We start from the raw sequence: 16,701 nt of genomic DNA on the forward strand, positions 1-16,701 counted from the left end.
TAAGAAAAAATGTAATTGTACTGTATTGAAAACCAGCAAGCATACTGATTTGAAAACCAGCAAGCATACTTAAACTCAGTGAATCCAGTTACACAAAGTACAATAGTAATAGAGCAAAAACACTACATGATCAAAGTAAAAAAAAAAAAGTTTAGAAAGTAGTATACTTGGTTAGTATTTCTGGCTTGCACTGAAAGCTTCAAGTACTTAAGAACATCTGAATCACCTTTTAGAATTGAATGGTTCTATCTCCTACCCCCCACCAAAAAAATCCAGAAGAAAAATAAAATCCAGAAGTATGAGAAGTATGTGTCACTTTAGCAGATTTCCTTATGTTTTTCACTTACGCATTTCCGAGTCTAGTTCATGTCACAAGCCTAAAGGGGATCTGCATGCAGAGGTTCAGTTAGTCTTGGCTAAAACAGGACAACAGTAACTTTCAGCTCCATGATATCTGATTTAAATTCTTAAGCAGAGCTGAACTCATTTGTACTAAAATAGATTTTCACACAAAAAGATAAAATATTTGTATACTTCTTCAGCTTCCCATCTATAAGGAATAAGTAATTCATAACTTCTGTTGAGTAGAAAGTATGCTTATGCAGAATTATGTTTAGCAGTATTTAAAATTTTTTGTCTCTTCAAAATTAACAACATACACACACACACAGAAAGTAACAAAATACAGCAAAATTGTCTTATAATCACCTGTCTGCTTACCTACCATGAATGATTACCTCTGCTGAACACACAAAGTCAAACAATTCTGCTGGTAGAAGGGGCTCCAGCTCCCTCGTCTATGAAGGTAAGCCCGGAGATCAGTGCAATTAAGACAGGTGGCAAGCAACAAGGCCAAAGCCAAAATCAGTACAAAACAGAAAAAAGACAAAAAGGGGAAGAAAGAAAAAGACTGGGTGGAGGAAGGTCAGTACTAGGCAGGGAATGAGAAGGGGACAAAGCCTAGCAGCAGGAAATGGGGGAAGAGATCATCTAAATAAAAGTAAAAGAGAACTAAGGGTCAGAACTCAACCACTGGTTTGAGGCAGAAGACATTAAGAGCACCCATTAATCACTGTGACAGGAACAAAGTGTGGCAGCAGCATTAAGTTGGAATAAAGAAATCTGGTGAGCCCGGCCGGGCGTGGCTCGGCGGCTGAGCATCGACCTAGGATCCAGGCGATCGGGGTTCAATTCCCGGTCAGGGCACATGCCCAGGTTGTGGGCTCAATCAATGACTTTCATCATTGATGTTTCTATCTCTCTCTCTCCCCTTCCTTTCCTCTCTCTGAAATCAATAAAGATATGTTTTAAAAAAAAAAAAAAGACATCTGGTGAAAGCATAAGGATTTAAAAACATAATAATGACTGTAATTTTAAACATCTACGTGGCACTTAGAATTTTATGCCAATGATTCTACCTTCACAATGTATTTAAGCCCCATGACTTAAATATGTCATTACTGTATCTATTCCCATTTCTTCCTTACAGATACGTTTGTTTTTGTAGTTTTTCTGTGAGTATAATTGGCACAGCCTTTTTTGAAGACATAAGACTGGACCTTAGAAGTACCTGAAGCCACGCCTGTTAAGAGATATTCTAGGAAAACTGACCCGCACTTCACCAGTCTTGCAGTGATGCACTGGGGTTTTTACCAGTAACTTGTGCTTGGGCATGAGGATCAGTCTCTAAAACCATCAATGAAAGAAGCCAGGAGGAATAAAACCCCTTGTTGATAGAGCAAGGGAGGAGCTTCTCTTACTTCAAGAAAACTTTGCTCCTTGCCAGTGGTATCATCCACAGCAAACATCCTGTGAGGAACTCTGGGGACCTGGGAAGTTCTACCTGTATCTGAGAAGTTATTGTGTGCAAAGACAGATGTAAAGGTCATTTATAGTACTGTTTATGAGCGTAAAAACTAAAAACCTAAATGTCCTTCAATTAGACCAGTATATTACATTATATCCATAAAATGGAAAGATGAGCTGATGAAATGAATTATATTGTATGTGCTGATACTAATCTCCAAAACATATGAACTGAAAAAAGGTACAGAATAATAAATATGATATCATGCAATTTTATGTTTAATGATGATGACATACAGACCATTCTAACAAATTAAGACACATAACCCAGCAACCATTAAAGACATGATTGCTAAATGTGACTTCATAATATTAATGAAAAATAATACCATAATTTTTAAAAAGAAAAAGAATACCATAAACCAAGTCAGGAGATGATTGTTTGTACAAACTGAAAAACATATACAAGAAAAATTGGTGGACAATGAGAAGAGGAAATGAATGGCTGACGACAACGGGGTGATGAGACTTTTCACTTCCTCAGGACATTTACATTTTTTCCCATATGCATGAATTATCTGCTCAAAATTAATAAAATATTAAAATATATTTTAAAGTCTACCCATACATATATATGCTTTTATATGCATACACACAATTAGCTGCTGACAACGATAATCCCTAAAGAGGGAGACAGGAGACAGATTTTCCTGGGTATCCTTCTGTACTGTTTGAATTTTTTATCATGAGAATATATTAACTTTATAATTCTATTTTATTTTATAATAAAGATACAGTTGTTGAAAGTATATAACCTTTGACCCTAAACTTCCACTTCAAGGTCTCAATAGTATGTTGGCAAACTGCAGAAATATTTTCTAGGAGGTCCTTTGCTAACTGTAATGGTTAAAATTTGGAGACTACTTAAATTTTGCCTGTCACTAGAAAACTGGTTGATTAGATGTATATTTACATGCATATATATAATATGATGCCTGCAATAATTAAAACTGATGACTCTGAGCTACATTTAATGACATGAAAGTATGCATAATATTCTTGAATGGAAAAAATAGAAGATCATTTTTCTTTTAGATTTGTAGACCTTGTAGATTTCATTAATCTATACTTACATCCACAGTTATCGGAAAGACAACGAGGAAAATAATAATTGTCGTCTAGTAGTACAGTTAGGGCTTTCAGTTTCTGTATACATTTCTGAACTATGAATTTTTTAACAATGAACATATATCATCATTTTTATAATCAGCAAAAAAGGTATTTTTTTTAAAAAAAACAACTGTCTTCACTAGCAGGGAATAAAGAAATAAAATGGTACCTACAGGTTTAGCATCCGTAACAGAGCCAATGTGGAACCAAAGACGGAAGTGAAGGAGCTGTTCATTACTTGGCCCTGAGTGAGGAGGCCAACCATGAAAGTACCAAAACATTCTGGATAAAATCTACAAAATGTGTTATAAAACTGATATCAAAAAACCTTTAGCTGAATTTTTCTTTTAAGTACTTTCCTTAATTCAGACACCCCATTATCTCCCTTGCCCTCTGTGTGGCACATGGTACTGCCTGCCACTCTTTCTGGAAATTCTCTATGGTTGTTAGGATTCTATCTACAAGGTCCTCTTTTCCTCCACTCGGCTGTGTACAGCCTATAAGCTGTACACTGCACAGTTTCTGTGGCACAATGGGGTGACCCTGAGTTTCCTCCTCGGGACTCAATTTTGGGGATCGTGGATAGACATCTCTTTCTCTACATTCTGTCCTAGGTCCTCTTCTCACTCTACACACTATCCCTAGGCAATTTCAAGTACTTGGTAACACCCTAGTCTATCTCTATCCAGATCTCTTTTTTGATCAGGAGATTCATATACCTATCTGCCTAAGATATTTCTTCTTGGATGTTTAACAGGCACCTAAAATTCAAAATATCAAAATTCAATTTATTGTCTTTCCCCTCAGACTTGCTCCTCTTTCTATTTGGCTATCGATGTGAAAGGCAGTACCTTGCTTCTTAAGCCAGAAACCCAGGCATTATCCTTGGTTATTCTCACTTCTTCCTCTCTCACATGCAATAATTCAAGTCCTATGATCTTCTCTGTCACTTCCCTAATTCAAGCCACCAGAGTCTCACCTGGATTGCTATTGCATTATTCTAACCCCACTTCCCTATAGCCATTCTTAATTGTATTGCTGAGCAATATTTTTAAGTGATACATCAGCTTGTTACTACCTAGATAAAATCCTACAAATGGCCCCCAGTGTCTTCAGAATAAAATACAAAGTCCAGAGAGCATGATTTGCAAGACTCCACTTATTTCTCCAACTTTATCTTTTATACCTCTCACCCTCCCATTACTCCTCTCTAAGATGTGGCACTGAAATTCTTTCAGTTCCCTCACCATACTATCTTTTCTTCGTATCTTTGCAAATGCTATTCAGTGGTGGCTCCAATGAGTACTGGGGAGAACTTGAGCTTCCTCCCTAAAATATACAAGCTCCCAAAATTACCTCAAATAAATAATTTAAGTTAACATTTGTTTACTACACATCAACCCTACCACACTCCCTTTTCAATCACACTGCACTATAACACCACTCACTCTCATTTACTGCCCATTCACTTGTGTAGCTTCTAATTATCTTTCAAGTCACAACTGAAATATCCTTGAGCCCCAAGAGCAGATTAGGTACCCCATGGCAACCTATAATTTTCCCTATCACAGCCCTATTCCACTATATTATAATAACCTGTTTACTTGCCTGTGCCCCTCAAAAGTCTTAAAGTTCCCTAAGGACTTAGACCATGGGCTATTTACTGCTGAATCACCTATATATGGCATAGAACCTGGCATATTACAGACATTTAGTAAACAGCTACCAAATGAATCATAAATACACAAATTTAACCCCCCACATCCCCCCCCCAAAAAACTACAGCTAAAAAAAAACAAAACTATAATGAAATGTCAATATTTAAATGATTTAATTTTACATTTAAAAGTATCTTCAGCCCTGGCCAGGTTGGCTCAGTTGGTTAGAGCGTTATCCAGTACACCAAAAGGTTGCAGATTCAATCCCAGTGGGGGCACATGCAGGAGGCAACTGATAAATGTTTCTCTCTCTCTCTCTCTCTCTCTCTTTCTCTCTCCCCTCCCCTTCCGCTCTCTCTAAAATCAATGGGAAAGTATCCTCAGGTGAGGATTAAAAAATAAAAGTATCTTCAGCATTAGCAAACAAATTACAAATATGCTTTAATTTGTGCTTGACATTTTCTTGGAAACTATAAACAGAACTTTTTACAAACTGAGTTACACAATAAATATGCTGAGAGCTCCTGTACTTAAAGAGAATCTTTCATAAAGTGAAAAAATTCCAACAAATGTATCTATTCTATATGAATTTAAAATTTCACATGATTTATTGGCCTTCTTAAAGCAAAAGACTTATAGAAATAAGTTTTCAATACCTATCTCCTCTTCTCCCAAAATATAATTGTTTAATGTAAGCCATAACATCAATGATGGATGAGTTTGTTTGTTTTTCAATCCCTTTAGTTCCCTAGACAACATATAAACTCAGGTGTACAGAGCACCCAGAGTAGGCTCTGCACCACAGTGTAAAGAATTCCTCTCCTTAGGATGATTATTTGTTAGAATTCATGGGCTATTATGAAGTTACAGATCTTAAAGGGTTTGTCTAGAGAGATGAGTAACAGAGTTATCTTGAGTAGTAGTTAACCTAAATAAACATAACAAAAGTAAACTTCGAGTATGAAACAATCATGAATTTAAATAAAATTAAATGCCAACTCTGGTTCAGAAACTAATTATATTTTCCTTAAGTTTAGAAATACAGATTTGATTTCCATTTAAACTGATTCATTTACAAGGTATATTTCAAAAAATACTTTATTCTTTGTAGTGGCTCAATTTTGGGGGCTATTTTTTTCAGCCAATTAACAAAGTTTGCCTCTGCCTTTGGCTTTGGTTTTGTTCAATTCTGTTCCTGGTATCAAAACAGCCAGCCCATCAAACGTTGCTTTTCTGGGTAGTTTCACAAGGTGCTGCTTTTCTATTTTACTATGTTTAAGTTTTTAATTTTAGCAAGTTTAAAAGGAAGATTTTCAAATATGAAGTTCAGGTATGCCACAAATAAAAAAGTATTAAATACCTGTCAACATTTGGCAATGTGCCAGGAACTGAGGGGAACACAATTACTGCCCTAGAGGAAATCTACATCTAACCCATAAACATTCACCAGAAAGACCCAAAGGACATATAAACATTAACCACATATACACTGAAGTAGTTACATAACATATCTATGAAGAACTATGTTTTGTGGGTGATGAGTGAAGAGGGAATTATCTGAGTTGTATGTTAAGATAAAGTAGTTACAATTTCTGAAGCTAAATGTTAGAACCTGCTTCAATCAAGTGAGGGGGAAAAATTTCTAGCACAAGGTGCTGCCTGTGAAAAAGTTCAGATGGCTGGTCTGATTTGATGGAGAAGCAGTTGTGTTATTCTGTATTTCAGAATCACTGAGATAAAATAAAGTGTGAATGCTGTCCTAGGAATAAGGAAGGCTAGTTGGGTCTTACAGACAAAGAACAAAAGATCTTGGTCTTAAACCAAAGTCAAGGTAAAGGCACTCAAAAGTGGCTCTCCAGCTGCTTTGAAAAATTTGGTAATTTCTCAAAAAGCTAAACATGGTAATATGACCCAGCAATTCCATACCTGAATATATGCCCAAGAGAAATGTTACATATCCACATAACATATGAAGGTTCAACTAGCACATGAAGGTTCACAGCGGCATTATTCATAATAGCCAAAAAGTAGAAACAGCTCCTCTTGACTCATGTTAATGGCGGGTGGTGGCTGCTGAGTGGGACAGATAACCAGGACAGTCTCTGTCTCTCCCCCTTTCCGCGCCACCAGAGTTCGCCAGCATGCCTGTGGTGCTGCCCAATCGCTCGCAGACCCGCTGGCTCCGGGGGTCAACCAGTTCAGCAACAAGTACATCCAACAGACCAAGCCCCTCACCTTGGGGCATACCATCAACCCTGTACCCTCTTATCAGTTATGCTTTTGGTACAAAACAGCCCCTCTGTGAAAAGGGCAGCTCTGTGGCAGCCAGATTTCAACGCATGAGGGAGGAATTTGATAAAACTGAAATGAGAACTGTAGAAGGAGTTGTGATTCTACATGAGCACCAGCTACCCATGTGTTACTGCTACAGCTGGGAACAACTTTCTTCAAGCTACCTGACGGTGAACTTAACCCAGCAGAAGATGAAGTTGAAGAACTAAAACACTTAATGACAGAGATACTCGGTAGTCAAGATGGAGTCCTGCAAGACTGGGTCACTGACGACTGCATTAATAACTGGTGGAGACCAAATTTTCAATGTCCTCATTATCCATATATTCCTGCACATATTACAAAACCGAAGGAGTATAAGTTGTTTATGGTTCAACTTCAAGAGAAAGTCGTTTGCAGCCGCTAAAAATTACAAGCTGGTAGCTGCACCATTGTTTGAATTATATAACAGAGCACTAGGATATGGACTCTATATTTCTAGTCTCCCTCAACTTTTGAGCAGGTTCAACTTTATATACAACAGAATTCCCGCACAGTAGAGAAGTAAAAGAAGCCATCTCTTTGAATGCAGCTCTACAAAGTAGAGAACATGGTAGAAAGGGTTTTTTGTTTTATCTCTTTCCCAACCCCTAAACTGCCACCTGCTTTCTATTAAAGAAAGTGGACTTCAAAAAAAAAGTAGAAACAACTCAAATGTTCACCAACTGATGAGTAGATTTAAAAAATGAGGTATACCCATACAATGCAATATTATTCAATCAGAAAAAAAGAATGAAATCCTGATACATGCACAACATGTATCAGTAAAAGCATGCTAAGTAAAAGACACAAAAGGCCACATATATATTATATGATTCCATTTATATGAAGTGTCCAGAACAGACAAATCCATAAACATAAAAAAGATTAATGGTTGTCAGGAGCTAGGAAAAGGGGGAATGTGGAGTGACTGCTGATGGGCCTAAGGTTTGTTTTTGGGGGAAATAAAAATGTTCTAGAATTAGTATCTCTCAAGTTTCAGAAATCATAATGAAAACATAGTTCACTCATTTGTTAATTTCATGGGAATTTATGGGGTGTTTATTATGTATAAGATTTTATCATGTTTCTTTTTTGAGGTCTTTCCCCATAGGCTTTTAGGCATCTTTTGTTATTAAGCATCTTCCAAATTAAAAAAAAAAAAAAGTTCTAGAATTAGATAGTGGTGATAATTGCACAGCCTTGTGAATATATGAAAAACCAGTGGTGTGCATACTTTAAAAGGGTGAATTTTATGGTGTGTAATATATCTCAATTTTAAAAAGGGGGTTTGCAGCATTCTCTCTACCATAACATATCTTACAGACATGACATAATTCCATTATTAAAGGCAGCTAGCTACAGCAGGGAATGGTTTTGTGACTTTGACAATAACCATAATAAAGAATCTTGAGAATCACTATACTAAAGGGCCTTCAAGTGTCAAGATCAAAATAACAGGTGAAAGTCACTTTTTAGTGATAACATCAAGAACTGCCTTGAGGTGACAAGAGATATCTAAAGACAAAAAAAAAAATCAGTAACAAAGAGATGACCAAGGCCTACCTAAGCTGGTGTGAATGAAAGGATATACAAATTGTTCTGAAAGAGGAAAGGACAGTAGGATTTTCATTCCCTAGCAGCAGCTAAGCACAGAAAAAGAATAAAGAGACAGTGAGGATTGGCTTCAACAATAAAAGGAACTACAAGAAAGATGACACCAACTACAGGGCATAATATATCCTCATCAACAGTAATTGGTATATACAGTTCCCAACTTACATATGGATCACATTTCAAGTGTTTGTAAATCATAATTTTGAACACAGAGAAATAATTTTTGAAAAAGTAAAGTTTGCGAACAGCCTACAATAATTTATAATAATTTGTTATTATTTGTCTTTCTCGCTGAAATCCAGGATGCCATTTCCCTGCTTCCCATCTCTTCACACATCAGTCCCACCAAGAGAATCCCCCCTCCAAATGTTGCCACCACCATCTCAGCAGCATAAAAGAGACTGGCCCCCTACACCTCATGTAAGGTGAAGCCAAAGAAGAATCATCTGCTGTCCAGAGCTGCAATCAAAATGGAGTTCTGCCACGGCAGTTTTACCTATGAGAGAGTCTTAAGTCAGACAGTTGTATTTCAGAGGCTGCTCATATTCTGATTTGCCAACATTCTTGTGATGGAAAACTGCACAGAGACAATTAAAGGTGTTCAGTGCATGCTGATAAATGTATCCCTATTATTAAATAACAGAGGCCTCATCGTGTCCAGTGGGTACAATGGACCATGTGTAGTGCAGGTACTACACATGCAGCAGAGATCAAAATGCAGGCAAGAAAAAAGGAGCAGAGAGGAATGGATTGGGAATAAAAAAATTCAACCTCACAAAATTTGCTGGGGTCTGTAAGGGCACAATAAAAAGCACCCCTCTTTGTCCCACTTCTGTAAAGGCACAATAGAAAGTACACCTCTTCGTCCCATTCCTCTTGCAATACCCTTTCTGATGAGATCCTCGCATCTTCTAAGAGTCAAACAAAATGTTGTCATCTTTGAGAGGCTTTTCCTGAAAACCTTAAGCAGTTGGGAGCTTCCTTCCATCCGTGTTCTAACAGCACCTTGTATTAATAGAGTGCTTATTAAATTGCTACAGTTTATTTACATGTTTGTTTCCCCAACAGATAATCTCCTCAAGTAATGGAATATTTTATTCATTTTTGCAGTCCCAATACAGTGCTTGGCACATAGAATGGATTTCTTCAAATGTTGGGAGAAACAGTAAAAGTAATAATTAAACGAATCCCAAAAGAATTAATTTAATTTGCCAGTCTTGCAAGAAAATGGGATCTAAGCATGAAACCTCTAAGTGGCCTAAACAGTGGATCTGAATGCACTGACACCTAAGGCAGATAAATTCAACTAGCAGTAGATAAGAAGTACAAGTTAAATATTCTGCTTTTCCCTTTTCATCATGCTTTTTAAAGGTTACAAGCAATACTCCTTATTAGGCATACAAAATCCCCAGTAATGGGGATTATTAATGTTGTATTTGGCACCTGGACATTGAAAGAAATATTCCAATCAAACTGAACCTATATATACAGGGTTCAACAGCATTCAAAGGAAAACTATTAAATTCCTTTGGGGGAAATAAAGGGTTCCAACCAAGTTCTGATCATAGTTCAGGAGCTACAATAAAACTGAATGAAAGTTCCAATGCAGATTGAATCAGAAGAGTCCCTTGTGCTAGCCACCAAACGAATGGTTCACACAAGTGGCAACAAGCACTAGGCCCATAACTCCAAACATCTTAAGAGAGAGATATGAAGAAATGTTAAGGTAGTTTAAGACATGTTAGGTAAAGTAGCTGATAAGTCTATGTGAGTTTCCTAACTTCTTCCTAGGAGTTAATGAGAACCCATATTAAAGCATGAGGCTAAAGAAATATGTAAGTATACCATGGTCTAAAGTAAAAATTTCTGTTTTAGTAGTTTTTACATAATCACGCAAAAGTATTACATTTTATATTCATAATTTTTACTTCCTTAAATAATACCAGAAAAGACCCTAAAAATTATCAACTCAAACCCCCTACTTTTATAAGTAAGGAAACCAAGGTCTACAAGAGCAAATGAGTTGCCCCAGGTCATACTGGCAACCAGAGGCAGAGTGTAAACTCAAACTGAGGTCTCCAGTCTCTCCAATTTAGAGTTCTTTTTACTAGATGAAGAACTTTCATATCTAAACACGCCTTATAAGAGTATGGTCATACACACACACGTGTGTATATATCTATAGACATACACATATACATCTCTGTACGTATACACATACACATATCTACATACATACTTTTGTAGCACTTGAAAAAAACAGGCTGTTCAGAAATCTACTAAAACAAGTTTACCAGGTAACTAAAAAGACTAGTCCTGGGATAAGGCATTCATGTTTTCTGAATGACCCACTAAAAACCATATCTCGATGTCTATGCTTATATTTATTTTAATATATTAATTTTATGAGGCATAATGGTGAAGAGCATGGGCTTTAGACCTGCTTGGACTCCTCTAATTCTAGCTCTGACATTTAAGTAGTCATGTAACCGTGGGCAAATCAGCTTAACCTTTCTAAGCCTGTTTCCTCTCCTGCAAAACTGTTAGGGAAAAACAAAACTGACTTGTTGTGGTACTTGTGAAGATTAAAGAGAGGATGAACATACAGGACTCAGCCCAGGACTAGTGCTTACACAGTAACTTAGCTATTATTATCATTATCACTGCCTACTAATCTTTCGGTTTTCTACAAAAGTTTTCTTAATTTTTTTTTTTTTTAATCCTCACCCAAGGACATTTTTTTTTCTGTTGCTCTTCAGAGAGAGTGGAAGGGAGAGAGAGAGAAAAACAGGGAAGTAAGAGAGACACATTGACTGGATGCCTCCTGCATGCCCCAACTGCGGCAGGTACCGAGCCTGCAACCCAGGAACCTGCCCTTGGCCCAGATCAAACCTGGGACCCTTCAGTCCACAGGCCAATGCTCTAACCACTGTGCCAAACAAAAGTTTTCTACGTATTTAAAACACACACACACACACACACACACACACACACACACACAATTATATATTATCTGTTCTTTGGAAAGTAAAGAAGCCTAAGAATCCTATTCAAGAAAACTCCTTCTGCCCCAGCCAGGTGGCTCAGTTGGTTGGAACGTCCTCTCATACACCAAAAAGTTTTCGAATTTGATTCCCCATCACAGCACATGTCTACGTCGTGATTAGATCCCTGGTTGGGGTGTGTACAAGAGGCAACCCATTCATGCTTCTCTCTCCCTTCCTCTCTCTAAAAATCAATAAACACATACAGTGGTACCTCAGTTTTCGAGCGTCTCTGTTGACGAACATTTCGGTTTCCAAATGCCGTAAACCCAGAAGTAAATGCTCTGGTTTCCGAACACGCCTCGGAAATCAAACACGCCACGCGGCTTCCACTGAGGGTAAGATCCCGAGGCTCAGCTGTCGTCGGCTGTGGATCCCTCGGTTTTCCAACGTTTCAGAACTCCAACGGTCTTCCGGAACAGATCACATTTGAAAACCGAGGGACCACAGTACTCAGATGAGGATTAGAAAAAGACCGAAACTCCTGCTTTTCTTTTTCGGAGATCAAACTCTTATTCCAAATTGATTTTTAAATTCTAAAAACATCCAGAGTTCAGAATTTAAAAACACAAATTGTTTTTTGCCTTCTCACAGTTTTCCATTCTTTGGAACAAAATTAGTTTAGTTGCCTAAATTCTGCAGAGGAAATACAATTGACTGAGAAAATGAATCCCCCTGCTTCTCACTGCAGTAACCGTTTGGTGTTCAGACACAAAGGACACTATCTCATTTATGATGACAGTAAGAGCAAATTATTTCCAAGATTTACTAGGCATATATATTTTTTATTATTACTATTCTTCCTTACTCCTCACCCAAGGATACTTTTTCCATTGCTTTTCAGAGGGAGTGGAAGGGGTGGGGGGCAGATGTGAGAGAGACACATGGATTGGTTGCCCCCACAACCACCCAGACCAGGGCAGGGGATGGAGCCTGCCTCCGAGGTATGTGCCCTTAGCCACCATCGAACCCAGGACCCTTCAATCCATGGGCCGATGCTGAGCCAAACTGGTCAGAGCACATGCATTTAGTTTTTAACTATTAGAATCTGAAATTAACGCAATTATAAAAAGCCCTTTTTCCACGTATTTACATAATCATGCCTCAAATGAAGTATTTCCCCTGGCATCACATTCCTAAAATGCTAAGTTTATCTAAGTGCAGTATACTAGCAGTATAGGATTACGAATTCTTTAACTCAAAGAAATGACCTTTCAAGCTGTGTATTTCCTAACACTTAATAATTTAAGAAGCTAACTCCTTTACTCTAAATTTTTTTCTAATCATTCATGTTGTATGATGCTCGCTGGACAACCGAAAGGATACAACATTTAAATTCATTCATTTCAATAGTCAAATTTGTCTAAACAAAACATTTCATTTTACTGTAAATCTTAAGACTCTTTTTGAAGGTGCTACTGTCTGGGTTCTGAGAGTACTCTGAAATTTCAGTTACAGGATATATAATTTAATTTGAAAGTAAATCAATACTAGAAAAATTATTTGATCATCATCTTTTTATAAAAGATTAAACAGCTACAAATTTTATTTTACCAGGACTAAAATGCACTAAATTACATTTCACTGACATAAGATCAAAAGAACCTCATAAATACAATGCAGTACTTTACCAGAGTGAGGTTATAAAAAAGAAGCTAAGGCAAAAAGTATTGCCTCTAGAAAACAAACACTGTTTTAAGTAACTTTAAAACTCTCTTGACATCTGATCCATTTTTTAAAAAGTTTATCCTATAAACAAAATCATTAAAGATTGCTGGAAAACACCCCCAAAGAATTATAAATAAAAAGTTATTTTTTTTTCCAAAATGCAGTGCTACTTTTCAGCTATCACAAATGACTAAGAAATGTTCATATAGTATACATTCATCTATTCTTAAGCTGTATAATGCTTCTAAAATTATTCCTAGCCTAAATTAAAACCTGACTATAAAATGTGGTTTAAAGTACCTCTTGATAATATACAATATTACAGGTTTTAAGTAAAACATAAAATCAAAGTTAATAAAATTTGTAGATTTTATTAGCTTAAATCAGTAATTTATAAAAACAGAGCTGGCTTCTCTCAGAGAAATTAAAAATAATTTAAAGTCACCAAAACTCTATAAAACAAATGACAGACTGGTCAAATGTACAACAATGTCTAATCTCATGGGATTGGAGATTTTATGAATATGCAAAAAATTACATAATATTGGGGGATGGGAAGATGGTCTAAGGTTTTTGAAAAATACTGTATGGGAAGTTAACAGGATAACTTTTTTAATATATGTGTTATTACAGAGTAATACTTCAACAAGAAATGTAATTAAACAGTCAACACTATCTCCAGACACTGATTTCTCAAATGTCACCAGACTATTCATTCCGCTAAAAAGTACTTTTCAATACATGCAGCACTGAGAGTCTCAAGTTTTCAAATCCCTATCTTTTGAAGATTATCTGTGCTGCTTTACTGCTGCATATAAGCCCTGAAATGCACATTCCAAAATCAGAATTACTATGTTACTCTTAAGAGTACATTTTAAGTTTTTTAGAACGGCATGTCAGTAAATCTAAGAAAAAAATGTTGAATAAATATACACTTCCTTTTCCAATATCCAGAATACTAAAGTAGTTATAAATATGGCTTCCCTCCCACACCCCCAGGTAACTTACTTCAGCTCTATGAATGGTTTCATTTTTTACTGCTTATATAGTTCTGAACATACCCTCCTTACCTCACTTGCAAAAAAAGCAATTATTTTCATTGTTAAACAGCAGCTAACCAAACTAACAAGGAAAGCTACTTTGTTTATAATAAAATCTAAAGATTATATAATAAGCTTTGATATTTTCTTTCCAGCAATTTTCTATAAGGCCAAAGGCAACAGAGACAACACCCGTTTTTACAAGAGGAAAACAAGGCGTTAATTAAATACATTTTCTCCTGAACTAAGAATTGCCTTCGCTTTTGTCAATATTACAAGACATTCATCTACTGACAAAGGAAAAATGAACACTTCACTTGCCTGTTTAAGAAACTAAATTGGGAGCATTACCAGTCATAGACTTAATTGAGTTATTAATAGGGAAGAATATCTAAAGCAAAGCGACTATTTAAAGTTCACTGCCAGCTGCTAAATTTGGGGGGACTCGCCCGAACAAGAAGATAACCCCTATTTGTCACAGCCTTTTCCCCACCACCCACCCTGCACCAAACTCCCATTGTTCTATGTAAAACTCACAGCTAATGGTATCTAAACAGCAACTGCTACATTTACGTTTCAGATGATCACTCTGAGGAACTCTTCAGACTGGATTTACCTGCTGCTCTCTTTCCCCCAAATAAAATCCAAATTTGACCATAAATCAGTCACAAACTGGTATAGAAAAGGATCACAGCTTCCCTTCCAGCCTGGTGGATGTCACTCCAGAGTAGGTGAGGAAATCCCCATAAGTTTACAATAATAAATCTACACCCCCCCCAAAAAAAAAAATTTAAACTGACGGATCAAACGAATTTATTCTTTTAAATGTAGTACCGAAACCCTTGAAAAGTATCCAGCCTACGGAGTAGACGCTTTTCCCTGTGAGCTACCAAAGTAGAAGCCAGAGGCGGCAGCACGAAGGATTTCGTGCGGGTCCGGATCCCTCGTACACCACTTCCTCCCCGAACCTGGCCGGCAGGGCAGATGCGGGTGTCGAGGAAGTGGGAGCCCGGCCTCCGGCGCCCCGCTCCCCCCGCGGCTACCTGCCCGGGCCTGCGGGAGCGCCGCCCAGCGCGGACACCGCACAGACAAACACTCACCCATCTTTCCTCTTGGCTTTGTAGACGTGACCATAAGTGCCTCGGCCAACTTTGCAGCCCTCGTATTCAAACAGGTCCTCGACCCGCTCCCGCTCGCTGCTCAGCTTCACTTTAAAGTCATAGTCCATTGTCACAGCCTCCGAGGCCGGGGGACTGGGGTCGGGGGACCAGGGGACACGGGTGGGGACCGGGGAAGCACCGGTAGCCACAGCCCCCGGGAACCCGCCCGCTCTACACCCGGCGGCCGCAGCACCAGCCCGACTGATGCGGCAAGAGCAGGAGGAGGCCCCGCGAGAGCGCCGGGGACATCCAGGGGGGCAGTGGGGCAGAGGCCGGCGGGGGTGTGGGGTGGGACGGGGAGCGTCCCCCGGACGAAGGAGAGCCGAGGGACTAGGGCTGGGGGTGGGGAGAGGGTGTCTCTGCCCTTGTCCCCGCCGGCTCCCGGGGCGCCGGTTCTCCTCCTCTCTCCGATCGCGCGTTCTGCTCCCGCTGCGGGGAGCAGCAGGGCGGCCACGGCGGGTTCTCCTTCTCGGAAACGCGCACTCACGCCTCACCCTCTCTCACACGCACGCTCACACTCACTCATTCACTCACTCACTCTCCCATGCACTCAAACAGAAAGGCAGCCCCGCACAACAGCCGGTACCTCCTCGGAGAGAGGAGGAGGGAGGGGACTCTCGGAACACGGCCGCGGCTGTCGCAAAACCGTCGCGAAGGCTCGGGTTACCTCCGACCCTCTCTCCAGCCTGCTCCGCGGCGGCTGTCTGCCCCCGCCAGAGCTGGCACCCCGAGGACCATGTGGAGGGCACGAGGTGGCCGCTGACCACAGCTGCCGCCAAACGCACCACGTGGACCGTCCCGACTGGGGCCGGAGCCCTAGACTACAATCCCCAGAATGCACGGACGCCGCTGGGCCCGCCCCTCCCACGACTCCACCCCACACGGTGGGGATTTGCGGAGCTTTGCATGATGGGATTAGTAGTCCAAGGTGGGAGAAGTTTCAATCGCTTGGGAAAATTTTTTTTTTACAGCGATATCGTTAGTGTCTGTTTTGGGCCATAAACTTAACCAAAGAAAATCACGTGTGAGGGAAGATAGTTCGTATTAGAATCACATTTTGTGCCACTTCCGAACTCCAGATTTCAAAGGGCATTCTCATTGTCAAAAGACAACAGTCTGCGTATTTGTGAACAGCTCCTGGACTATCGCTTGATGTATTTTGGTCGTTCACCATTTCACAAGGGCTGCAGAATGATGTCAACATACTGATACACGTTACGAACATCAG

General features: G+C 39.0%; 1 protein-coding gene and 1 pseudogene across 7 annotated transcripts in view; one reads left to right on the plus strand and one right to left on the minus strand.

Annotated features, from left to right (window-relative positions):
* Positions 1-16,240, minus strand: part of CDK8 (cyclin dependent kinase 8) — a 124,761-nt gene extending 108,521 nt beyond the window's left edge. For 3 of the 6 annotated variants that reach the window (XM_081127165.1, XM_081127164.1, XM_081127163.1), the window contains exon 1: positions 15,414-15,971. In XM_081127165.1, the coding sequence (XP_080983291.1) occupies positions 15,414-15,541 (128 nt within the window). In that variant the 5' untranslated portion in view covers positions 15,542-15,971. Of the gene's footprint in view, positions 1-15,413 lie in introns of all 6 variants that reach the window. The other 3 variants (XM_081127166.1, XM_081127167.1, XM_081127168.1) reach the window with 3 other exon arrangements.
* Positions 6,776-7,465, plus strand: LOC308553559 (cleavage and polyadenylation specificity factor subunit 5 pseudogene; annotated as a pseudogene). The gene has a single exon. The product of its transcript is annotated as a cleavage and polyadenylation specificity factor subunit 5 pseudogene (transcript).
* Positions 16,241-16,701: the final 461 nt, after the last annotated feature.

This window comes from Miniopterus schreibersii (assembly GCF_964146895.1).
Source record: "Miniopterus schreibersii genome assembly, chromosome: 2".
In the NCBI taxonomy this organism is placed as follows: Eukaryota; Metazoa; Chordata; class Mammalia; order Chiroptera; family Miniopteridae; genus Miniopterus; species Miniopterus schreibersii.